Here is a 26,099-nt window from a genome sequence, read left to right as displayed (position 1 = left end):
ATAGTATTATTTAAGTACTCTATATGTATTTTTGAATTGCACTATGTTGATGTATTCCTAAACAAATAGAAAAAAGTGTCCCTACTTTTCTGTCGCTGCTTGACATTTATTTTGGATTCCCTCAAGTGAAACATGCAGTCTATATGATAACATTTGTATGAGTCCTAAACGGAACAAAACTGAACTACCTTTGAGATTACAATGCCAAAAGAAGTGAGAAATTCTATTATTGATGCTTAGAATTAAAGGAACACCCATACTCACTGTAAATTAATGCTGAAACTCTTATTAAATTGTGAGGTAAGTAACAAATGTGAAGCCGTTGTTTTCCAACACTGTGCCTATTCTGTAAATGTTAACACAAAAATGTTGTATTTATATCTATTTTATAATTCATGTAAGTTATGGTTAACAATTCCCAAACACCCCATCTGAGGTGACATGTTTTATGAAAATGATTGTGCTTACTCAAGACTTCTCCTTGCGTTATTTTGTTATGGCCATAGTTAATCTTTACATATATGTGTTCAAAATATACATAGATGGACAGTAATAGGCTTTTTAAGGAGATGGATGTAAAACTTTCCGGATGCCCGGTATTTATTTTGCTTTGTTTGTAAATTATATGAAAGTATGGTTGCATCTAATGTGTTGTAGTGGTGCCAGTAGCTACTACAAATGATACAAATATTGCATATGGAATGGAGGCGAAGAAAAGAATTTGGGGGTAATTATACAACACAACACCATTTTATAACATCCGTTGTGTTTTGCAGTGAAGATGTCCGCTCTGCCAACATTGTGGCTGAAGAAGATGACACTCAGTGCCTTGTGATTGACAGAGAGTAAGTATATTTGATCACATTCATGCTTTGTTTCAGGGATGAGTGATTTGTTGTATCTAAATCATAAGAATAGTCAAAATTTTACTGAGAGACCGACAATAAAACATTTGCTGCGCACTGGTACCCCATTCATCCTTTCCTACTCCGAGCTGCCTCGTGGCTGGCAGCATATTCTCTCACTGCACTGCCATGATACCTATTCCTAATTCAGCGTTCTACATCCATGTGCTGTTTTCAGGATCCTTGAGGTAAGCCCAATTGGGCAATTGCAGTATTCTGATGCCTTTGTTTTATTTATTTGACAAAAAGACAAAATATGAGAAATCTTCCAACATCTACGATTTCACCCAGTTGGGCTGCTGCTGCATTGTGTGGCCTCGTTCACTGTTTGGGGGAAAGCATTCAGCATCTTTGTTTTTGCCCAGTTGGGCTGCTGCTGCTGAATTTGGTTGATTCGTTTTCTCTGCAAAGATGGGCGCCACCATTATCGAGATGGAGTTGCTGTGCCTGAGTGTCCCGGAGCCCGCCCTACATTATTTTGATTGGCTCCCCTCACCTTATTGAGCTCAAAGCCCACTCTTAAAGACCATTTACATTCCTGTCTGGCCTGTGCAGCCATGGCTGAGATGCTGCGCCAAATTCTGTATCCCCCATTTTTCCCCTGAGTCCAGTCTGCTCCCTTGCTGCTCCTTGTGGTTATTACCACCGTAGATTCTCACCCCTCCTGCAACTTCCGGAAAGGTAAGTGCCTCGGCTTGGTGCCTCAGACTCTTCCAGACCTACTGTTTCAGCTCTTCTATTTCCATCAGCTTGGCTATATTGTCTGGCCCTCCCCACCTGCCTCTGAGCACCATTGCTTATGTCTCATTGCAAATGAGTGCATATTTTTAGTGCCACTAACCTTCCGGATCCACCAACTTCCTATCACTTACCCTGTTTCTTATTTACCATTCTACACTAACTACCTTTTGTTTTGGACTACCCTCACTGTATGTGCACATCGGCCTGCACCAAATCTACTACTAAGCCCAAACACTACTCTACCTGATTTTATCATCCCATGCATTTCCACAGCTGCAATGCCAATCTCTGCAATTGCTTGCAACCAGCCTATTCACAGCATGTCACTTGTAACTTGTTACTGAGACCAACAAAAATCCTACTGGTGTGCTGCCCAACAATGTTTTTGCTGTGTTTAATTCTGAAAATCCTCATTTTAATTCTAGATAGTCTACTTGGTCTGCTCTAAATCAGCTGTCCTCGTTCAAATACTGGCATTTTACCCGTTATTTTGAAAATCAAATCTAGCTGTTTTTAACCTGCGGCCTTTGTTCAAATACTGCCATTTGACCTGTATCCTCTGAAAGTCTAACCTGGATGCTTCTAATTCCACTGGTGGTGCTCTAATTGTAGGCTTTCTGCCCATTTGTGAGCCTCAAATTGGAATACTATTGTAATATACTGCTGTATGTAACTGCAAGGCCTTTTAGCTCTACTCTGAATGTTTTTTCCTAATTGCTCACTCTACTTGCTTTGCCCCCACATTTGTTCTCTCCCTCTCTTGAAAAGTCATACCTTTTGTGTGCCGGCAATTGCTCTGTGTTTCCTGGTGTAAACTAGGCCTTCCCCACTACACCATTGATTTATTGTTCATTGTCTTATTTGATGCATCTTCTCCTGATTTGCTGATAGGCCACCTGGTGAGTTCTTGGTGCATTGTGCAATTCCTCTTCTGCTCTTCCCCACCCATGCAACTATGGTGCTCTCTATCTCTCCTAACTACTCTAACTGCTTCTGTATCACCTTGCCTACCTCTCTCTCGAAGCCTGGAAGGAGAAAAAATGTAAGAAATAACTCCTGGTCTCCAACCAAGGATTCCCCATTGCTGACACCCACGGCAATGCTTCCTCCAGCTAGATTATCACTGAAATCCACTTTACGGTCCCCTTTACTGACCTATGGACTCCCCATATGGTCTCTATCCTCTCCTCTTTTTCTTCCTCACCCATTAATGCTGGAACCAGATGGGAAGTTCTCTTGGCACAATTCCTATCATCTAGGTGCAACATTAATGTCTACCACAATGGCACTATCATGACCCAGGGCTCTCAGCCCAATCTCCTCCTTCTTGACAGGCATCTTCCATCTGTCATTAAGTTCCTCATTTCTCCTGCCACCCCTCCATCTGCCACTCCTCTGGCCTCTCTGCCTCTTTGACCCACCAACGGGTGTACCTCATCCCTATTCCCGGCCTCGGAAGACCTTTAAAGGTGGCCACCAGCTTCACTTAGCTGCCTTCCACTCTCGCTCTGCTGTCAAACACTCCTCTGACACCTGTCACCTCCTTGAAGACTTTGACCTTGATCTACTCACTCTCAATGAGACATAGGTCAATGCCAGTTCTGTCACTGCTATTGACACTCTCCTTCATGAGGGCTACAAGATCCTCTCCAAGCCCATGTCTAACCGGTCTAGAGGCGGAGTGGCCCTGGTCTTCCCTGGTTGGGTTCCTGCTTGCATCATACCACCCAATCCTACTCTTCCTTTGAATGTCTTGTCTGCAATCATTGCATCTCTCCTATCCTCTCCCTCACTCTTGCAACAATCTACAGGACCCCTGGGCCGATCTTACTCTTCTGTTTGGATTGGGCCAAACTTGCCTCTTCTCTTCTGACCTCTCCCTCTAAGCTTTTCGTCCTCAGTGACTTTAATATTCATCTTTACTCTCCTGATGCAGCCTTTTTACTTTCCCGCAAACTCTATGACTATCTTTCACTCACCATTCTTCCCCCGTGGTCCATTCCACTCAGCCGGGCATACTTTGTATGTGCTCATCTCAGCTGATATCTCCTTCTCTAACCCTTTCACTACTCCCCTCTTTTGGTCTGACCATGCTCTCCTCCCCTCCCATCTGTAGCTCCTTGGCCCTCCATCTAAGCCTCTACCCGCACTGCCAGTCTCCTTCTTTGCTATTTGACTGATGAAGCGAGTGCCAATAGCTGCTTTTGCCGCCTCCTTCATTTCCGCCCACTCCTGCTATTGACTCTCACACTGACTCAGCCCTAACTAACCTTCACCTCTCCATCTCCATCACCCTTGGTATCCTTGCCACTGCCATGAGGATCCACATGAAGCCTGCTTTTAAGTGCAATAGTTGGTATGATTCTGACCTAGCCTCATTGAAACACAAGTGCAAAGTTGCGGAATGAAAGTGGTTGGCTTCTAGCACATCCTCTGACAAACTAGCCTGTCGCCTGCTCCAAAGACAATACAGATTCTCTATCCGCTCCAAGAAGTGGGCCTATATCGAAGCCTGCATCTCTGGGCCATAAACAACACAGCTGATCTTTTCAAAATCTGTAAGGAACTTGCCAATCCTACTGCACTTTCCACTTCTCCTATTCCTTTACAGGCCCTCTGTGTGGCTTTGGTCCCCCATTTCACAATCAAAACTCAGGACATCCTGTCCTATCTCGCCTCCACTCCCTCCCTCCTCTGCCTCTACCCAGACCTTCTTTGGCCCCCTCTCTCCTTCCCCCTACTCTCCTCCTTCTCAACCATAGCATCAGATGAGGTCACCAAGACAGTTTGCTCTACGAAAGTCTCCTCCGAACAGTTTCTTCCCAGCTCCTCTAGAACTATCAAGGAGGGGTGTAGGTCAAGCAACCTGAAGGGTTTCACCACTTATACAACTTTGGCCAAAATAAGCCCAAAGTGGTGTCCCTATGGTGGCTTAGTGACCTGGATCGACTCATGCTTACATAATGAGATGAGAGCAGAATTCCAAAACACTGATTACATCCATATACATTCATATATGTATTAACACTGTTAAACACATCTTCTTTTTAACATTTACAATAGACACAATGCTCCAAACACAGTTACTGATATCCATCTAGTATGCTCCAGACTTAATTCACTATCATAGAGTTTGCATAGAGAATCAATAGTCTTGTTAGTCAGTGATGTTATTGCACAGCTTGAGCTACTAAGAGACCTAATGAGGATATTTGATTAGCAGGACATGGCTTTGGACATACCAGAACTAATGGCTAATCCCCCAGCAACCACACATAGGTCTGCATTAGAGATTGCACACATAATGGTGAACCTTGAGTTCAGGGCCTGTAATGATAAGACAATGGGTGATTGACTAGCAAACCCAATGTTCGTAACCAGCCCTATGCCATCCCATATAGATTGTTTTTATATCACTGCTAAAGATTGGCGCCTAATGAAACAAAGATCCTACCTAAAGTGACCATAGGCCACAGATCGCACAAATAATAAAAATAAACACTCAAAGTTCCCCCAGTACATATTGCCAATCCTATAGCGATTGGTGGGAATGCCAGGAAAAGAGTAAAAATGGGACGAAACTTTAACCAAAAGATAAAAACCTCAAATATATACCTCATTGGAATCGCTATTCTCAAATAACTTAAGTAGCGAAGAGCTCATTTGCATGTATGAAATCAAGATTATGACTATTATTCCTTTTCTTAGGAAACCAAGTTAGTTAGTACAAGCAACAACTATAAGTCAAACCAAGTACTAGGATAGAGAATGTCGTCAGGCTAAATCTGATCTACTAAGGAAAATAAAAAACCTGGAAAGGATAGACAACATTAGATTGAGAGAGCTGCGAGCCTCTTTTAAAAAACTGGAGGTTAAAAAGAAGAGTGAATTCAAGGAGAAGGAATGGTAGTAATAATTGGTGTCTGAAAGCAACAAGGACAGCACTGTTTTTTTTTTAATAAGGTGGCAGCATTTCATTTGTGAAATCCAGCACAATAGATTTTTGCATTCCAGAAGACATCTGGCTATCACATTTTATCCATTTTAATGCTTCACACACAGAACACCAATGAGCCACTGCATACTACATCATTCGTGAGGGCTTGATATCCTCAGCCATTTATTTACAAATGACCCTTAAGGACGTCAAGGATGTAATTATTTCACAGAAGGCAGGGGAAAGCACCGGGTCCTGACCTAGTACCAGTAGATCTCTTCAAGCATGAACTAGATAGCTGGACACCAATTTTCTATATGATTTTTAATGCAGCAATTGAATTAGGGAGAGTACCTAGTGTGTGGACTGAACCATAATAGTCCCCATTTATAAGAAGGAGGGGTAGGGAAAATCCAGAAAATTATAAACCAATATCATTGCTGAATGCGACTGGAAACATCTTTGCTCAAGTGCTCTTGTCCCATCTATTCTCATGGCTGAAGGGTGCGTCAGCAATTGGTCATATCCAAGCTGGGTTCCAACCTGGTTTGAATACAGTGGACCAATTATTTAGACTCTTTTTTAATTCATCATCATATGTAGCTTTGTGGAAAATGACTCTTTACATTATTTTTATCTACCTCAAAGCCGCATCTGAGGGAGTTATGTGTAATCAACTCACTGATCAAGGCATCCCTCTTGTGCTGCTATGTTCCATTATGAGCCTATACATAAACAAGACTGGGAAAATCTTATGCAACCTAGCAGGGGACACTACTCGCCTAATTGGAATTATCCTTGGATTTTGTGCAGGCTGTGTTCTTTCCCCCACACTATTCTTGACATACATACGCAAATTAATTATTAGACTTGTACAGGAGGAGACTGATGCAGCCATGCTGTGCTGTGGTTTCGTCCCCCTTCTTCTTTTTGCAGACAATTCAATCTTGATTTCCAAAACTCCTTGTATTCTCCACAAACAGGTGGACATTGTTTTCAAGGATTGTGGTGACAGCAGTTTTAGGATTAACAACTTCTAATACAAAAAAGAATTTGAAACTATGTGTAAGGATAGGGGCATGAAATAGACTAAGTGGATGCCTTTGATTTTCTGGGGACTAGGTTTTCAGCGAGAGGCACTTGGACAGCCCAAGAAGAGGACGCAGTGATGACACTCGATCGAACAAGCAATACTGTACTTAAAATGACATGCTCCTTTGGTAGTGGTGCAGGATCCCCTACACTTGAATTGTACAACATGCAACACTTGAATTGTACAATATGCAAGCGGAGGCTGCAGCAGTATATGGGGCTGATATCTGGGGGTAAACCAACTGCACTAGGGTACAGGTTATTCAGACTACCGTCTCGAAAAATATAATATGGCTACCAAAGAGCACTTTGAACATGGCTTTGCATATTGAAATTGGGCAATCACATATAGCTGATACATTGGCTAGCAGACAAACTATTTATTGGGCACGACTCTGGGCAACCCTAGAGCTGTCTTAATATTGGGAATCCTTGGTTGAGGTTTGGTTACAAACTGGTGGGAGAAACATATACTGGCGCAAACACGTTAGAGCAGAGTTTATTAGCCTGAAGTTGGACCATGTCAGGATGTACCGTGTTACTATCAACTCCCGGACAAAGTCCCTGATTCAGGAAGTATATTTGGTAAGGTCAAAGAGAAAATGCCAGCTTAATTTAGTTCATCAGCCCAAGCCTTGGAATATCCTCAATGTAAACCTGCATTAGGGAAGGAATGTTACTCGGACCATATTAATGTACCGTTGGTAAGATCGGTGTACATGAGACATAGACTGGTACTGTTAACTCTAAACTCACTTTTACTTAAACGGTGTGTGGCTGGAACTGAGAATTGCCATGTACACCCAGCTGAAAGAGAAGATATTGTGCATTTTATGTTCATTTGTCCCTACTATATTGTACTCAGGAAAAGGTATTTGAAACCAGATTTGAAGAAATGTAATGTTCGGCATGTACATGAGGCAGTAGTGTTGTCTAACTACTGTGTTTGCGTTCACCTGTTATATTCAGTAGGCTTAGGTACCTAGGAAATGTTTTTTAACTGATTTGAACTTGTCTGTAATTGATGATTTCGTCTCTTGTTTGCACATCACACTTTGAATACATGCTGTTTTTACTTTTTATTATTATTATCGTTTAAATAAGCTGCACAAGTTGGGCATTATGCATCATGGATTGATGTCCCTCGGTTCTTGTTCAAATTGAATACTTTTGACTTTGCTGCTGAAAGATTAGTCCATGTGCATGTCTGTATGACCACAACATTTTATAATTAATTGATGTTTCCTTTTTAACTTTTTAAAATATATTTAGTCTTTTATATTTGTAATCTTTTTTATGCTGATTATTTGCTGTATATTCATATACTTTTAGTGGCATGCGCTTAAATAAAGTCTTTTCATGACATGTTAGATTTTCAGCAGCATTCTAGAAAACTCAATTGCAACAAGGTACAGGACCTTCCTGCGTGTACATTTCTTGTAAGGAGGAAAACCTACATCACAATACATGACTTGGACGCCATGTTTATTAATGAGACCTGGATAACATTAATCTCCACTATAAGAAACCTGAAGGTGTCTCATACGCTAGTCCCCGGGGATCTGTCATTCAGGTGGCCGGAACATGGCCATCGCTATTGCATCCAGTTTCTGGGGGTGGACCAGTGTGTGAGGATCACCTGGATGAGGGATCCTCAGGGAGTGGAAGTGGAACACCGACAGGTGAGATGTGGTACCCCCTTCCCTGTGACACCTTTTCCCCATCCTACCCCGTGGGATATCCAGAAATTCTACCCCCACCCTTTTCCAACACAAACACTTTCCTACACTGTGACAGACAATGGACTAACACCCGAGCCGTTTACCTGACATGTCCCAACACAAGGGTCAGGCAGAGTCAGGCAATTGACAAAAACTACGCACATCTGAGGACCCTTTCCCTTCCCCACAGGGATAAAAGGCGAAGCACGAAAGCACACTTCGAGCAAAGAAAAAGGCATAGAGACATGGAGGGATGACAAGGAGGGAATTGTCCTTGCCCTTTTCACCTCAGACCCGCTAATTTTTTGCAGTGTTCCCAAAGTGTACTGAATGTAATTCTGCCTAACAGTCATCCATGGCAGAAGATGCCCCAGAGTCATCCAGGTTGGCGGAGGGGGAGGTGGAGGAGGTGGTTGTTGAAACACAGCCCATGGGGTCAGATGGGGGGTGTTGACGTGGGCATGCGTACTGCATTCCTGGTCCAGGGGAATGAGGCTGTGCAGGCCACCGTGGAGGTGCCTGTGAAAAATCTGGTCCCTGGGCCATCGAATTCAGCAGTGTGCGCCTGGCGGGATGCCTCCATCTAGACCCATCCACCATTGTCGGCTGGTGTGTCCACCCAGACTGACACACCATTACCATGTGATGTGTGCATCCAGGATTTTGTGCTACCCCTGCTGGCCGTATTGACAAGGTGGACAGGTGTTATTCTTGATGATCTTCAGGCTACTCATAGTCTACTTGCACGTACCGCCTCGTATCATGGCTCATAACATGCTGGTGCCGTGTTGTACTCCATGGAATATTCCCCGTTTTGACCACCTCCTCAATTTCCTCCTCTGTGCGCCAGTCATCCTCCAGGGTGCCTTACAGCCCAGGTACCAGCACACCAGTCCCACCACCAATGCCCCGTCTGGTGTAGATCACATACCTGCACATGTTGGGAGTCCAAGGCACAGCAGCTGAGGTGGCCACTGTGCCTACCCAGTCACCGACATGGGCATAGGCAATGGAGGGACAACAGGCACCCATGAGCAGTGCAGGTGCCGTATGCCCCAAGGCATCATCATCATCATCAGCCCGGAGGACGTACAAAAGTAGCAGGCACCTGGCACTGGAGCAGCAGTGGGAAATAAGGAGGAGGCAATCTTTCATAGGGCAGACCATCCAAAGGCGGCAGGGGGCAAGAGTGAAGCAGGGGCCACGCCTCAGGCACAAATTGTCTTCTGTGTTCAGTTGTAATGATGGGCAGATCGTGGCAGAGAGGCATCGGGAACAGGAAGCAGGAGTGGTGATGGCCAGGGCTGGGATTACGCAGCGTCATGCAAGGAGGCAGGCTGCCATCCTGTAGGCAACTTGCAGGTAGGATAGGAGGTGATAGGGACACATATGCTGCAATCTGCCAGCTCTCCAGGCAAGAACAGAGGCCCAGCTGAGGGGGGAGACAGGGAGGAGAAGTGGCATGGGACCCAACACAGGTGGAAAGGCTGATAAAGATCTGGAAGGAGGACTAGACTGCTGCCTATGTAAATAGTTATTTTGATGTAAGTTTGCCTTTTTTATTTATGGTTTTCCCCAGACTTGCCCGCTTTTCCTTCCCAGATTTTCATGTATACGTTTAGTTAGGCATAGGGGTGTTATTTCTTTTCTTTTTTCCCCTGGACTGCTTTCAATTTCCTTCCCCATTTTTATTGTAAATATTTCTATGCAATACATATTTGATTTGGTTACATTCCACGCTTCATGCAGTTCATTTGTGTGTTTGCAACTTTGATACTTTACTTTTCAGCCAGTGTATCTCGTCATTGCAAGTTATTTGTTTTATGGCGTGCATGCATGTGTGTTGCTGTTGCTGTGATGGTTGCAGCTGGAAGGATGCACATGTGCCTGACATGTGGTTTGTGGGTCCATCAGATGGCTGTGTCTGCACTGCATGTTATTAGTTTTCTTTTAGCTGTGCAGCACACTGTGTGTTGTCATCAGTGTGGTTGGGGTGGAGGTAGGTGGCTCACTGTGGAGGTGTGCCATAGTCCTAGTAATGCAGACACGCCTACCAGCATGTGCAGTCACACACTGCCTTCTCTCATGTGCTGCTCCACCTCGGACACTGGAATGCAGTAGTGAGCTAAGCTTGCTATTTCAGAGTGGCATCACGATTCTCCGGTCTCTGTGACTGCCCTCCCATCACCCACCCATGCATGGCCCTGTCATGTTATTGTTCCCTGTCGGGTAATTTGACGCAGGTCACTGATGCTCAGGCAGTGATGTACATGGGCATTGTTTGTGTATCATTCATTTTTATTAGTATGCTTACTTCTGTCTTGGGCACACATTCAATTAGTGTGCTTTGATGCCTTGGCAATGTGCCATAGCCAACATGCACATGCCACTTGCCATTGCATTCACTTGTCACATGTGTATGGGGTGGACTGGTTAAAGTCTTGAGGGGTGTTTCAGCAGATGCTCCAATCCTGTATGTATCTCCGGTGCTTCCAGTTGATTATGTTTGTGGCTGCCATATTGGTGTTACACTTCACGTAGCTGGCAGACTACAGAGGTTCAGGTAAGCTGCAGACATGCATAGCACTGGTATTGTGGAAGACTGTCAGGGGGCTGCCTGGGGGGTGTCCAGTCTGGAGTGGGATGCCTGGGGCGGGTTTCCCGTCAGGAGGGTGTGTCCAGTCTGGAGTGGGATGCCTGGGGGGGTCGAGTCTGGAGTGGGATGCCTGGGTGGGTGTGTCCAGTCTGGAGGGGGTGTCCAGTCTGGATTGGGATGCCTGGAGGGGGTGTCCAGTCTTGAGGGGCTGTCCAATCTGGAGTGGGATACCTGGTGGGGGGTTTCCAGTCTGAAGGGGTGTCCAGTTTGGAGTGGGATGCCTGGGGGGTCCAGTCTGGAGTGGGATGCCTGGGCGGGTGTGTGCAGTCTGGAGGGGGTGTCCAGTCTGGATTGGGATGCCTGGAGGGGGTGTCCAGTCTTGAGGGGCTGTCCAATCTGGAGTGGGATACCTGGTGGGGGGTTTCCAGTCTGGAGGGGTGTCCAGTCTGGAGTGGGATGCCTGGGGGGGTGTCCAGTCTGGAGTGGGATTCCTTGGTGGTGTCCATTCTGGACTGGGCTGCCTGGGGGGTATCCAATCTGGAGGGGGCAGCCTGGCCTTGGGAGGGAGGGTCTGTGTTTACGCTGGGGTGCTGCCTTGGCTTGCGAGGTGATGCGAGCAATTTTGCTGGAGTGCATCCTGGCTTTGTGACGGAGGGCACGCGTTTTCTCTCGGGCGCGGCCTGGGCTTGCGAAGGGGGGCACGTGTTTTCTCTTGGGTGCGTCCTGGGCTTGCGAGTTGAGGTACGAAATTTCCCTCGGGTGCAGCCTGGCCTTGCGAGGTAGGCCACGCGATTTCTCATGGGTGTGGCCTGTGCTTGCGAGGGAGAGCACGCAATTTCTCTGGGGTGTGACCTGGGCTTTCGAGGTGAGACTCACGATTTCGCTGGGGTGCAGCCTGGGCTTGCGAGGTGAGGTGCGCCTTCTCACAGGTGTACTGGATGATGGGCCAGCATTGTCGTAGAGGCTTGTGGCTTGTTAGTCCTTTTGCCTGCTTTTTGCTGTGCTCGGGGGTGTGTTGTGGGCGTTCCTTGCACAGCGTATTACTTGCGTGACGGCTAGTAATGCGTCTTTAAATTCTTGAGTATGCATGGCATGCAATATTTTTTCTGTGCCATGGCTCACGCAGGGTCCTTCTCAGCGCGCGGATCTTGCACTATTTCTGATCCCCATTCCATGAATCATGCCCATAATGTTCAGAATGCAGTCAATATCAGTAGTTATTTACTGCACTCTGAAAATTTGTATTGGCTCAGAGGAGGTCAGAAATGATGGCCATGTGCTAATATAAATTACGTTTGTGAATATTTGTGTCAGCATGTCTAGGCTTCGAGTAATGTGGGTTTGGTTTTTTGAGTGAATGTGGCTGTGTCAGTGTGTAAAATGAATGCAAGGGATCTAAAAAGGAGTTGTTTGATGCTGGGTTTAATGTTGGGAAAAAACTGTAAGAACCAGGGTGAATTGCTTCTGGAGGAAAAGCTGTGTGTGGTCTGGTGTGGTATTATTCTCTATCTTGAATTGTAACATATGATTATCAATGGCAGAGTGCACAGTTATTTCAATGAGCTGAACAGAATAATATGCCTACTATCATGATGGATGACTTCCAGCCGTGTGATGCCTCAATTTCGGGGAGGAAAATGACTGTCCTTTTCTGCTCCGTAATGAGTTCCCGAATAGGAATTCTGACTTCATTCAATAGATGATTTATCACCCGTGAACCCAGTCTGCAGCAGTAAACACAATGCTAGGTCTCATCATTTATGACAGCTTCATTTTTTTAACAGAAATATATCCCATACGTTTCAATGCAGATCAGTTCAATGAATTGCAAAGGGAATTTCCTGTAATTCATCATTGACAGTCATTGCTAAATAACTACTTTTCGGTTCAGCTTCCCTTCCTTTACATACAAATTGACATTTCATCATGGTTACTTACTCTGGGCCGCACACCGGCTTTGCTATCCTTCTCTGTAAACTGGCAAAGAATGTGTGCGTGTATTCCTTTTTTATAAGGACTTTTTAGCGAAGGCGCAAGCAGGTTGTGGGATTAAGAGGGGCTGGAGTGAAATACAGGAGAACATTGGCACACACTGATACAAAACTTGCAATTTCCTGGGCTCCTTACAGTTTAGGACAAATGTTGTGTTCTGGCAGACATTCTTGCCTTTCACGTACCTAGCCCAAGGACCGTTTGATTACAGAGCCACGATACCTTGATTATCTGAGCGCTGAGACTGATTGCTTCTTGCGTGCCGTGTAAATCACATACTCCAGGTTTCAATTCCTGCTCAGTGAAATCAGTTCCATCAGCTTAAATGAAAAGCTCCCTCATCCTTCGCCGATCTGAAAGCTGTGTGTGCTCATCACCGTGATGCTAAGATCACGGCACAGCATGTGAGTTGTTCACCAAGGGTGGTATGCCTGTGCACGTACAGTTAGGAGATTCGGTACATTGCAAGCACCATCTCACCATCCTTAGAGAAAATTCAGATCACGACCAGCTTTCTCATATAGAAACATAATATAGCCTTATTGGCTGAAGAGGGGTAATTATCACTGGATAATGACCTGCCACCAAGTTATGGTCCAAGGCGAAGCTGAGGGCCATAGGTTCAAGAAAGGTCATTATCCTAAGCGATAATGACCTCTCCCGAGGTCTATAAGCCCATTTGCACATAATGGCAATAGAAATACATGTTGTGTATTGATGGTGGTGATGTAACAAACGTTCAAATAGGAACTAAAGTAAAGAGCAACGTTGTTAGTAAATTAAGGGCCCGATTCATGGAAAAGTGTGCATTTCTCCCACAATCGCCACGTGCTGAGAGCTACACTGCATGAGCCTCCGCACAGAATAAAAAATGCGCGCACTGTGTATTCATGGAATTTACTGTGCCAAGTAACTGTATTGGCAAGTCATGCCAGATTGCCCCTGACACGCCCCCACACAAAGCATAGCCAGGCAGACCAGCTACCCTTGCGTACTCCCCTTGGTGCAAATACACACACCCTTCAAACGGTGTGTAGGGTCTCTGTGATGCAAGTCCTATGCGCAAGTGCCTTTATCCCTGCCATCGGGTTGCATAGAGATCGAAGGATTTGCACTGCCATTTCTCTGACGAGAGGCTCCACGGGTGGTTCCATGAATAAGTATCATTTGGCACAATTGTGGGCATTTGAGGGACAGCCCGCGGGCCGTCCTTTGTAATGCCCACTTTTTTTTACATGTTCTTCCCCATTTTCTGTGTTCCGCCCCCTTCACAGCTGCCTGTGCAAGCCACGCCCATGCTCTGCGTGGTGTCTCGTGCAAGGCACTCGATGGTTTGCAGAGATATGCCAAGCCTGCCGGAACTCCACGGTAGTCCTGGAAAAGTACAGTGCATTCGATTCCATAAATCGACAAACAGGATTTTGCATGCAGTTTGGCATGCAAGTTCACTATTTCCTGTGCAAGTTATTCCATGAAGAAGGCCCTAAATATGGTTTTATTTTGTAGTATTTAAATAACAAGATTGTCTTTAACAGTTGAGGATTTAAATTTCAAATGTGGTAAGATTGAATAAGGTTTAATGTGCGGGTGCATAATGTGTAACGTCGGAGTAAATAATTTCTCTTAAAAAAAGATAAAGCATTTTCCCATGTTTTAGTTTCCTCTTTGATGTTTCTCTCACTTGAATGTTGCAGTAATAAAAAAATTCTTGCCAGAGAGGGAGTGTATTTAAAAAAAATATCTTGCAGACAAATGTCTTTGTTGTTTCACTGTCTGCTTGTGGAAGTGAGAAAGTTCAGAATGCAACCAATACCAGTAGTTATTGACTACTCTCTGAACATTCTGATTGGTTCAGAGGAATTCAATAATGATCTCTCCATGTGCTAATTAAGCAATATGACCCGAGCGGCGGGGGCATTACCGACTCAGGTAATTCCCCGGGGCCTGTAGTTATAGGCCTGAGAGAAGCGAGGGCCTTAACGAAGGCCCCGGGGCATTACCTGAGTCGGTAATGCCCCCGCCGTGAGGGTCATATTGCTTTTAGTACCATGGCCCGCATTATATGCGTGACCAGGGCACTAAAAGCATTTTTTTCTGTCCCGAAAAGCTGCGGCGTTTCGGGACAGAAAAAAAAAAAACACCAAGCAAATGGCCACCGGGAAAGGAAAAACGGTGGCCTTCGGAGCGGACGCGCTGGGAACACAAGTGTTCCCAGCGCGTCCGCTCCCGAAAAAAAAAGAAGCAGAGGTAAGTGGGGTTGAGAGGGTGGGAGGGAGGGGAAGAAAAAAAAAAAAGTACCTTCGTCCCTGCCAGGGGACGATGGAAGCCTCCAGCTGTGTGGAGGCTCAGAGTCTCCACACTGCTGGAGGCTGCCATCGTCCCCCACCAGGTACGCAGGAGCAAGACGGTAAGTGGGGTGGGGTATGGAGGAGGGAGGGAAGAAAGAAAAAAAAAGCTTACCTGAGTCCCCAGCTTACCCAAGTCATTGGCTGAGGGGCTGCCACGCCCCCCCGCCGAGGACAAGGCAGCTGGAGTCCCGGCCGAGAATCAAAGGATTCTCGGCCGGGTAAGGACCCGGCGAGAGCCAATCAGAATGCGTGTTGCATTCTGCTTGACTCTCGCCGGGTACTAATTTATGTTAGTGGGTTGTAGAAGGTGAACACGCCTGTGGCACCTTCTTGTTTCTATTTTATTTATGCCTCTTTAATCTACTTATATTGTTTCGGTTTCTTTGGTTAGTCAGGTTTCGCGCTATATTGGGCTAAGAGTTTATTTTTTATTTTTTATTCTGCACCAGTAAACCGTAGTGTCAACAACGCAAAGTTTTATGTGTGGTATTGCCTATTGAGTTAATCCTAACCTTCATCTTCAAGGCAATAGAAAAGGGTAGCAGAGGAACGAAAAGAGCAAAGGGGAGAAAAGTTAAACACACCAGAAGGATGTATACAGGAAAGGAAAGGAATTACATGTATGGAAGATATGTGTGATAGTTTGCAAGCTTGTAGATTCAAAGTTGAGCTATCAAAGCACAGCATAATGTTATGGTAATTACTCTGCATAATTCTGAGTTATACATGTGATTCCTTAATACATTCTTTACTGATAAAAAAAGAAAAGGACAAACACTTAATGCGTCCGGAAACGAGCAAAAACCTGTGTGGCCACTTTCCAGTCCCTAGAGTCCCTCTTTGAAGTCTTTTTTTTCAGTGGCAACAGAATGTCGGTTAAGAAACACTTAAAGCAAATAAAGTCAACACAACAAAACACTTCAATTTAGTTACAAAACACAAGATGGAGTGACGTTAAGATGCTAGTTAAATGCAACAAAACCCCTGAAATTCACAGATGTTAGAAGTTATGTCAACTATATTCTAATCAGCCCATTGTGCAGCCCTTGGGCACTCAAATGATATCACTGATGACATCATATGTGACATCACTCAGGTCATCACTTATGTCAGATTCAATATCACTGGAAACTAGAAGACACTGATGACATCAGAACTGACCTCATTTATGGCATTGCACGTGACACTACATTTGACATCACTTGTGTTATGATTGACCTGAAATGAGAACACACTGATTAAACCACTGATTACATCACTGAGGTCTTCACTTATGATATCATTGATGGCATCAGTGTTAGCACAAATTGCAGATGAAAGTGAGAGCGATGCAATGTTTAAATAAAATACTCAAAGAAGCTGCACGCATCTGTTTACTGCGCCACAATAAGATTTGAAAGACTTGAAGTTGTTGCCAAAAAATGAAAAAAATATTTATTAATAGCCCTTTGTTTGATGACACGTGTTTCGGCACAATCCCTGTGCCTTCCTCAGATCAGGGCAATGTCTATTTGATGCCACAAAATTGTATAATTCAAGATGTGCAAAATGTCATAACGTGACGATACAGCAAAAACCCCCAAATTGGGGCAACACAAAAAATAAATTATTATAGAATCATATGTTTAAACGATTCACATAAACACAAAAGACACAAATGGAACATTCATTGTATGATAAATTAGATCACATCCCGTAACATTACATGAAAGTCATATAGAATTCAAAAATAGCAAATCAAATAAATTTTAAAAAGTTGTGTAAGTAAAAGACAATTGTAATTAAAACATACCATTCGGTCGTCGAAATTTCATTGGAAGGGGGTGGAAGTGGGGGTGAAGAATAATTGAAAATATAAGGTGGAGAAGCGGATAGGAGAAAAAAGAGAGAAAAAGACATCCAAATTAAACGATATGTACTAAATAAAACTGCAGGGATATGTTCAGTGTATAATCAGAGAAACCCAAGTGGGTACAAAAAACATACCCATCTACTTATTTGTCAACTACACATTAACGTGGTTATCAAATGAGTCCCATCAGACTCTATTTGTCTTCTAAAAAGTAGATTTAAGACATAAAGGTCTGTTTTGTGCATCAATAAATCTATGTGTACTATGTCATTTCAGCCAATTGATTTAAACAGATATCTTATAACCAGTCCGTGAGTACGGTTATATGCTAGTACCGTTTAGTTTTAGTGTCGCATTGTTAACCTCTAACCGCCTTTGCGTTCGTTTTCGCGGTGCTCCAACACGATTATTTCAGGGTGTATTAGATTACCTGAAGTGTGTACATGTTCTTTAAATTATTGTGACCATGCTCTGTCTTAGGTGTTCATGTTGGCGTGTATACAGCCATGAGGGTACGAAAAGAGTAATGCGGTTTCACCCGTGTAGGGGAGGGGGGGCATAGGGGAGAATCTATTGCCGTCTGCAGTGCGGACCCTAAGCTGATTGGTGTGCTAAGGGGTGGGCTAGATAGCCCCCTTAGGGCTTACCTGAAAATTTAGGATTCACGCATCACGCGTCGGATTGCCAGGATAGGAGTCGCCATACTGTTTCCTTTGTATATAGGATGTTACTATAGTAATCCTAGTGGTCCTACCTCTATTTCCATCTTGTCACAGCTGTCGGCCATGTTTAAGAGCAAAAAACATTATTGTTGCTAATAAGTACGTACGTTATAGCGAGGATACTTGGGTCTTGCAGGAGTGCGTTCCTATGATACATTGAGAGATCATTTATCTCGTTCCATGACTTAATTACAGTGTCTCAATTGATATTCCTGCAACGGAGGTAGTCAATATACACCTTATCCGGATGAGCTCCCAGAGGAGTGTTCACTCCTCCAGAGGCATTCTGGGAGATGTAGTCTCTTACGGCTCTGGAATCAGGGCAGTCATGCAAATGCCTTGAAAACTATTTCATAACACTGGGTCCGGTGTTCCTCATAAAAAATGTGAGTGTTGCTGGCTTTAAGGGAGGCATTTTATGTTTCTACGTGAGACGTATGCAAAACCATAGTTATAGTGTGTCATAAGGATTTTTTTCCCTAGATAATATTTGAAAAAATATTGTTTGTAGTTATCAGTTTCCATTGTTTGACGCTTACAATCATAGATATAAACATTGTTCCCAATTTACATCATTACATCATTATTCTTAGTGCAAAATGTTCCCTTGGCGATCTGTTCAATGCAAAGAGCAGTCTGCAAAAATCATAGAAAGTATGACATTTCATTGTCTGTGTTGAGGCCAGTTTCCACACATCTGAAGAAATTGATGAGTTTGGCCTCCTCCTGGCGTAATAGCAGTTCCTGGTTGCCTCCTCTGCACCCCAGAGTCACTTTTTTTAAACCAATGAATTTGATATGTTGCTTGTTGTCCATCTGGTGTGCGCGCTGCCAATGATCAGCGAGAGGCAGATTCTTGTCCTGGCTTCCGATCACTGCCAGGTGTTCTCTAATCCTGAAGCGAAGTTCACGAATCGTACTCCCTATGTAGATTTTCTTGCAAGTGCAGATGATTGCATGTTTACTTTTACAATTTATCTGTTCACGTATCCTGATTTGCATTGAACCGATCGCCAAGGGAACATTTTGCACTAAGAATAATGATGTAACGATGTAAATTGGGAACAATGTTTATATCTATGATTGTAAGCGTCAAACAATGGAAACTGATAACTACAAACAATAGTTTTTCAAATATTGTCTAGGGAAAAAAATCCTTATGACACACTATAACTATGGTTTCGCATACGTCTCACGTAGAAACATAAAATGCCTCCCTTAAAGCCAGCAACACTCACATTTTTTATGAGGAACACCGGACCCAGTGTTATGAAATAGTTTGCAAGACATTTGCATGCTGCCCTGATTCCAGAGTCGTAAGAGACTACATCTCCCAGAATGCCTCTGGAGGAGTGAACACTCCTCTGGGAGCTCATCCGGATAAGGTATATATTGACTACCTCCGTTGCAGGAATATCAATTTAGGCACTGTAATTAAGTCATGTAACAAGATAAATGATCTCTCAATGTATCATAGGAACGCACTCCTGCAGCACCCAAGTATCCTCGCTATAACGTACGTACTTATTAGCAACAATAATGTTTTTTGCTCTTAAACATGGCCGACAGCTGTGACAAGATGGAAATAGAGGTAGGACCACTAGGATTACTATAGTAACATCCTATATACAAAGGAAACAGTATGGCGACTCCTATCCTGGCAATCCGACGCGTGATGCGTGAATCCTAAATTTTCAGGTAAGCCTTAAGGGGGCTATCTAGCCCACCCCTTAGCACACCAATCAGCTTAGGGTCCGCACTGCAGACGGCAATAGATTACCCCCCTCTGCCCCCCCCCTACACGGATGAAACCGCATTACTCTTTTCGTACCCTCATGGCTGTATACACGCCAACATGAACACCTAAGACAGAGCATGGTCACAATAATTGAAAGAACATGTACACACTTCAGGTAATCTAATACACCCTGAAATAATCGTGCTGGAGCACCGCGAAAACGAACGCAAAGGCGGTTAGAGGTTAACAATGCGACACTAAAACTAAACGGTACTAGAAAGTAACCGTACTCACGGACTGGTTATTAAATATCTGTTTAAATCAATTGGCTGAAATGACATAGTACACATAGATTTATTGATGCACAAAACAGACCTTTATGTCTTACCTCTACTTTCTAGAAGACGAATAGAGTCTGATGGGACTCATTTGATAACCACGTTAATGTGTAGCTGACAAATAAGTAGATGGGTAAGTTTTTTTTACCCACTTGGGTTTCTCTGATTATACACTGAACATATCCCCGCAGTTTTATTTAGTACATATCGTTTAATTTGGATGTCTTTTTCTCTCTTTTTTCTCCTATCCGCTTCTCCACCTTATATTTTCAATTATTCTTCACCCCCACTTCCACCCCCTTCCATTGAAATTTCGACGACCGAATGGTATGTTTTAATTACAATTGCCTTTTACTTACACAACTTTTTAAAATTTATTTGATTTGCTGTTTTTGAATTCTATATGACTTTCATGTAATGTTACGGGATGTGATCTAATTTATCAGACAATGAATGTTCAATGTGTGTCTTTTGTGTTTATGTGAATGGTTTAAACATCTGATTCTATAATAATTTCTTTTTTGTGTTGCCCCAATTTGGGGGTTTTTGCTGTATCGTCACGTTATGACATTTTGCACATCTTGAATTATACAATTTTGTGGCATTAAATAGACATTGCCCTGATCTGAGGAAGGCACAGGGATTGTGCCGAAACACGTGTCATCAAACAAAGGGCTATTAATAAATAATTTTTTCATTTTTTGGCAACAACTTCAAGTCTTTCAAATCTTATTGTGGCGCAGTAAACAGATGCGTGCAGCTTCTTTGATTATTGTTACAATCGGAGTGGGGGAACTCAGTGTCTCCGGTCTTCCTGCATGCACCATTGCGACACCACCTAAATGGTGATTAGAACTCAAGTCGCGGAGGTCCAAGAGTGATTCTTCCTAAAAAGTTCCCTGTGTTTTTATATTTAAATAAAATACAACTACACATTTAAAAATCTTAAATAGAGGGACTCAAGTAATTGTCTTAATTTCAGATGTATCTCTGAGTATGTCACGTTTTACCTGTCAGATTATAATTAAACAATTGAATACAAATGTAGAAATTTGATTTGAACGTCTCTGTTCTTAAATTGATACATTTTTGCGTGAAAGAAATGTCTACTTAGTTGCAAACTAAAACAATCTGAAATGTAATAACTACAGTCTCCGGGGTATGTCAAAATGTAGCCTCAATGGAAACAGACACCCATTAAACGTCCACAACATACTATTTCAAAGCATTGTGAAGGCATGTAAAGAAGATGAGTGTAGTGTAACTATGGCTTTGCAGCATTACGAAGAAGGAAAGCACCATAAGAGTTAGGGAACAATTCACCAAATTCACCAAATCACTTTGTGTTTTATATCACAACTGTCCATTACTCCATCCGAAAATATAGCTCTGAACAATGTAAAATGGTAATGCTTCCGTAAGATGACAGGTAAAGTTCAGTCTTGAGGAAATATAGGTACGTGATTGGAGGGGTACAAAAGATGTTAGGACAGAGGAAGAAAATGCATGATTTTTTACTTCTTCGGAAAATTGGAGTTTATCTGCACCGTGAGCAACATTTTCAAAGGCTTGATATCCTGAAAGTGTTTAATTCTGCTTTGGCAGCACACACTAAATGTCTAGCCGTAAAGTGCATCTCAAATGTCTTGGAATACATGACAGTATTTATCCTACTGACTTTTACTTTCAAGTTATGGCATAAGTGATGTCATTAGTATGCTCCAGTTTCCAATGATTTCATTGATAGTGACATAATTGATTTCCAAAGTGATATAATTTGTGATGTCATCAGTGTGCTCATGGGCTGCTGCACAACGCTACAGCTCAGTTAATGTGGCGTAGCTTCTAACATATACTGGATTTCAGAGATTTTGCTGTCCAAAATGGCACTTTAACATAAATTCACCTTGCTTTGTTCAACAAATTGGAAGGGTTTTGCTCTGGTGACCTCATTAATCATATATGTATCTTAACTAAAGAAATGTTTTCACTGAATTTCAAGAGTTTTGTATGCTATGTATCACATCATGAGCAATACCAAAGTGTTTCATTTTGATATCATAATTGATATCATATGCAAATCTATAAGTGTTTTCCGAAGCTGTGCATCATGGGTTTCTCCCTATTGTGGGTTTTTGGGCAGCAGAATTTGTCCCACGGCTTTGGCCAGTGGCTAGTTTGGCCAGAAAATGTCCTTCAACATTTCCCTATGATGTGCTTTGCCAACTAATGAGGTGAAGAAGGAGGAGAGGAGATAAGGAAGAGTAAGAAGGGCTAAAACAAGAAAAAGGTATAAGGAAGAGGAAGAAGGACTGTGATGAGGATGCACCTATATAACCGTTACAAGAATGCAAGCCGAGGCCTGTGAAGAGTATGCATTCCAGGGCATGTGATGAAGAGTACCAATGTCTGTGATGAGTATAGGCATGAGGGTGTACATGAGGGCTCGTGGCAATGGTACATGCAAGAGCCTGTTCCAATAATCTCTGCAAGGGTGCATGCAAGGGCATTTGACGCCCAGTGGCTAGGCTGCATTGAAGGGTGTGGGAGCGAGCAAGGTGGGATAATGTAATACTAATCTGGGACTGGGAAGAGGACTTTGCAAATGGGTGGACACAGAATGGATTTCTAATGGGGCACCATGACGAGGTAGAGAGAAGATGTAAAAAATGCAATGGGTTACTAATAGTGTAGTAGTACGAGGAAAATGAAGGAAGTGGAAAACACAACATGAGTATAGGCATGAGGGTGTACATGAGGGCTCGTGGCAATGGTACATGCAAGAGCCTGTTCCAATAATCTCTGCAAGGGTGCATGCAAGGGCATTTGACGCCCAGTGGCTAGGCTGCATTGAAGGGTGTGGGAGCGAGCAAGGTGGGGTAATGTAATACTAATCTGGGACTGGGAAGAGGACTTTGCAAATGGGTGGACACAGAATGGATTTCTAATGGGGCACCATGACGAGGTAGAGAGAAGATGTAAAAAATGCAATGGGTTACTAATAGTGTAGTAGTACGAGGAAAATGAAGGAAGTGGAAAACACAACAGATCATTAATGGAGTACTGGGATGAGGAAGAGACAGGTGGGGGTAGATCCAATGGATTGCTAATGGTGTACCGGGATGGTGAAGAGGAAGGCAGGATTAAAGTGGGCTCCAGGACAAGGAAGGTAGGGTTAATGTAATGCAATAGATTATTGATGGGTACCTGGGTATGAAAGAGGGAGGAGGGGCCAATGGGATACGATGACTAAAAAGAGGAATGTGGGGCAATGGAGTTTTAGGATGAGGAAGGATGAGATGCATATAATGGGGTACTGGGACAATGAAGAGTGATGTTGGGTAATGCAACAGATTACTAGTGAGGTAATCGGATGAGAAAGATGGAGGTAATTGGATTACAAATATGGTACTGGGGCAAGGAAGAGTGAGGCAGGAGTAATACAATGGATTACTAACTTGGTAACGGGACAACACGGGAAGGAGTGGGTTCAATGTATTACCAAAGGGGTAATGAGACAAGGAATAGGAAGTTGTACGTAATGGGCATTTGACGAAGAAGAGGGTTGCATGGGCAGTGGGGTACCAGGATGGGAAATCGTGAGGCATAGTAATGGCTTACCAACTTGATGAAGAAGACAGCAGGGATTAATGGGGTACTGGAATGTGAAATAGTGAGGTGGGCTTTATTGGGTACAGGCAGGAGGATGAGCGGTGCAGGGGAACTGCAACAGATTACTAAGAGGTGACCTGGACAAAGCAGAGTGGCACAGGGTTAATTGTGCACTAGAATGAAGCAGAGCCAGGGTAATGGGTTATTGTGAAGAGGAAAAGGGCAACGGGAGAAATGGGATACTGGAAAAAGGGGGCACATGTCATGATGTACTGGGAAGAAGAGGAGTAATGCAGGGGTATTGTGGTACTGGGACAAGTGTGAGATAGTGGGCTAAAGGGGTACTGGTCTGATGAGGAGGAAGTAGGGGGTAAAGGAATGGATTACTAGTGGGTTACAGGACAAAGTAGAGGGAGGTGAGGTAAATGGGGTAGTGGGATGAGGAGGAGGGCCACAGAGGTAATGGGGTATTCAGATGAGGAAGACTGAGGCTGGGGTAATCCAACAGTTACTAATGGAGAACTGGGATGAGAAAGAGGGAAGCAGAGCTAATGGGGTCCTCGGGTGAAGAAGAGTGAGGCTGGGGTAATTGGGGACTGAGACAAGTAAAATTGAGGCAGGGTAATTGGGTAGTGGGGCGAGGATGAGTGAGGCAAGTTAATGGTAGAATGGGATGAGGATGAGTAAGGCACATAAAATGGGGTGCTGAGAAGATGAGTGGGGCAGGATGAAGGAGCGCTGGGAAGAGTAAGATGGGGTAATGGGATACTGGGATTCAAAAGAGTGAGGCAGGGGAAATTGAGTACTAGAAGGAAGAAGAGCAAAGCAGGCTTAATAGTATCCTGGTACAAGATAGAGTGCAGCAGGGGTATTGCAGCAGATTACTAATGAGGTAACAAGACAAGGAAGAGAAGTTGGGTTTAAGCAATGGATTGAATACCAGGAAAAGGAAGAGGGAGGTGGGCGAAACACAATCGGTTATTAATAGGGCACTATGACCAGGATTAGGGAAATAGGGTTAATGCAACAGCTTTCTAAGGGAGTACTGGGATAAGGAAGAGGGAGGATGCGGTAATTGGGGTACCAGGAGAATGAAGAGGGAGTTAGGGTGTCATGCAAAACATTAATAATAGTATAATGGGACAAGGTAGATGGGAGTATGGGCAGTGGGTACTTGATGAAAAAGAGAAAGGCAGGGCCAGTGGGGTGCCAGGATGAGAAAGAGTGAGGCACAGCAATGGGCTACTGTGATGAGAGAGAGGATGGAAGGGGGTGATTGATTGGGCACTAGGATGGGAAAGACTAAATTGGTATGGGTTTGGGTACAGGGTTGAGGAAGAGGGAGGTAGGGGTAATCTAGTGGATTACCAATGGGCACAAAAATGCGGAAGAATGAAGGGGTAAGCAGGTATTGCAATGAAGAAGAGCGACATGGAGCTAATGGCGATCAGGATTGGGGAAAGAACAGGAGGCATGGCTAATGCTGTCCCGGAAGGAGGAAGAACAAAGTTGGGGGTAATAGAGTGCCAAAACGAGGGAAAAAGAGTGAAGGAACATGGGGTACTGGGACAAAGGAAAACAATGTTTGGGTAATGTGGTACTAGGAGGAACAGTGATGCAGAGTAAAGGGGTACTTAGAAGAGGAAAATAAAGGTGGGATAAATCAACAGATTACAATTGGATACTTGGACAAGGACTAAGGAGGCATAGGCAATGGGGTGCTGAAACAACAGAGAGTGATGTGGGGATAATATAGTACTGGAACAAATAAAACGGATGAGAGGGTAATGCAGTACTGAAATGAGAAATGGGATGTATGGTATAAAGTAATGGATGAGGAAGAAGGAAGTAGGTGTAAAGGGGTACTTGAATGAGGAAGAGGGAGGTGTGGGTGATGAGAAGTGATGCAGGGGTTAATTCAAAGGATTACTAATAGGAAACCATGATGATTAATAGGGAGGCAGGTATAATAGGATACCGGGATGTGGAAGAGTAAGCTAGGGGTAGTTGGGTACTGGGAAGCGGAATAGTGAGGTAGGGGTAATGAGAGACTGGGACACAGAAGAGTGATGTGGGGGTCGTAAGCTACTCGGAAGAGGAAGAGGGGGCTAATGGGGTCCTTGAATGAGAAAGTTGAGGTTGGGGTAAAGCAACACATTTTTAATCGGGTTCTGGGATGAGAAAGAAGGAGTTGGGCTTTAAGCGGGTACTGGGATGAGGAAGAGTAAGGTGGGTTTAATGCAATGGATTACTAATGTGGATCTGGGATTAGAAGGGGGAAACATGGATACTGGGATGAAGAAGAATGAGTCAGGGTAATGGCGGACAGGTACAAGAAAAAGCAAGGATGGGGTAAAAAGGTCCTGGGATAAGATAGATGGAGGCAGGGATATTTCAATGGATTATTGAGGTAACATGACGATGGAGAGGCAGGCTTTGGAGGTGCAACAGCATGCTAATGGTCTACCAGGATGAGGAAGAAGAAGGTGGTGATGATGCAATAGG

At 43.8% G+C, this 26,099-nt stretch overlaps 1 protein-coding gene across 4 annotated transcripts in view; it reads left to right on the top strand.

Moving 5' to 3' along the window:
* The window catches only part of LOC138472491 (cGMP-dependent protein kinase 2-like), a 2,724,950-nt gene that overhangs the window by 1,660,364 nt on the left and 1,038,487 nt on the right, over positions 1-26,099 (top strand). For all 4 annotated transcript variants that reach the window (XM_069610703.1, XM_069610701.1, XM_069610702.1 and 1 more), the window contains exon 9: positions 777-845. In XM_069610703.1, the coding sequence (XP_069466804.1) occupies positions 777-845 (69 nt within the window). The remainder of the gene's footprint in view (positions 1-776; positions 846-26,099) is intronic.

Source organism: Ambystoma mexicanum, chromosome 8, assembly GCF_040938575.1.
Source record: "Ambystoma mexicanum isolate Mex_15411 chromosome 8, UKY_AmexF1_1, whole genome shotgun sequence".
NCBI lineage: Eukaryota > Metazoa > Chordata > Amphibia > Caudata > Ambystomatidae > Ambystoma > Ambystoma mexicanum.
Note: the sequence above shows the minus strand (reverse complement) of the source record. Positions and strands in the feature narration are given on the sequence as shown.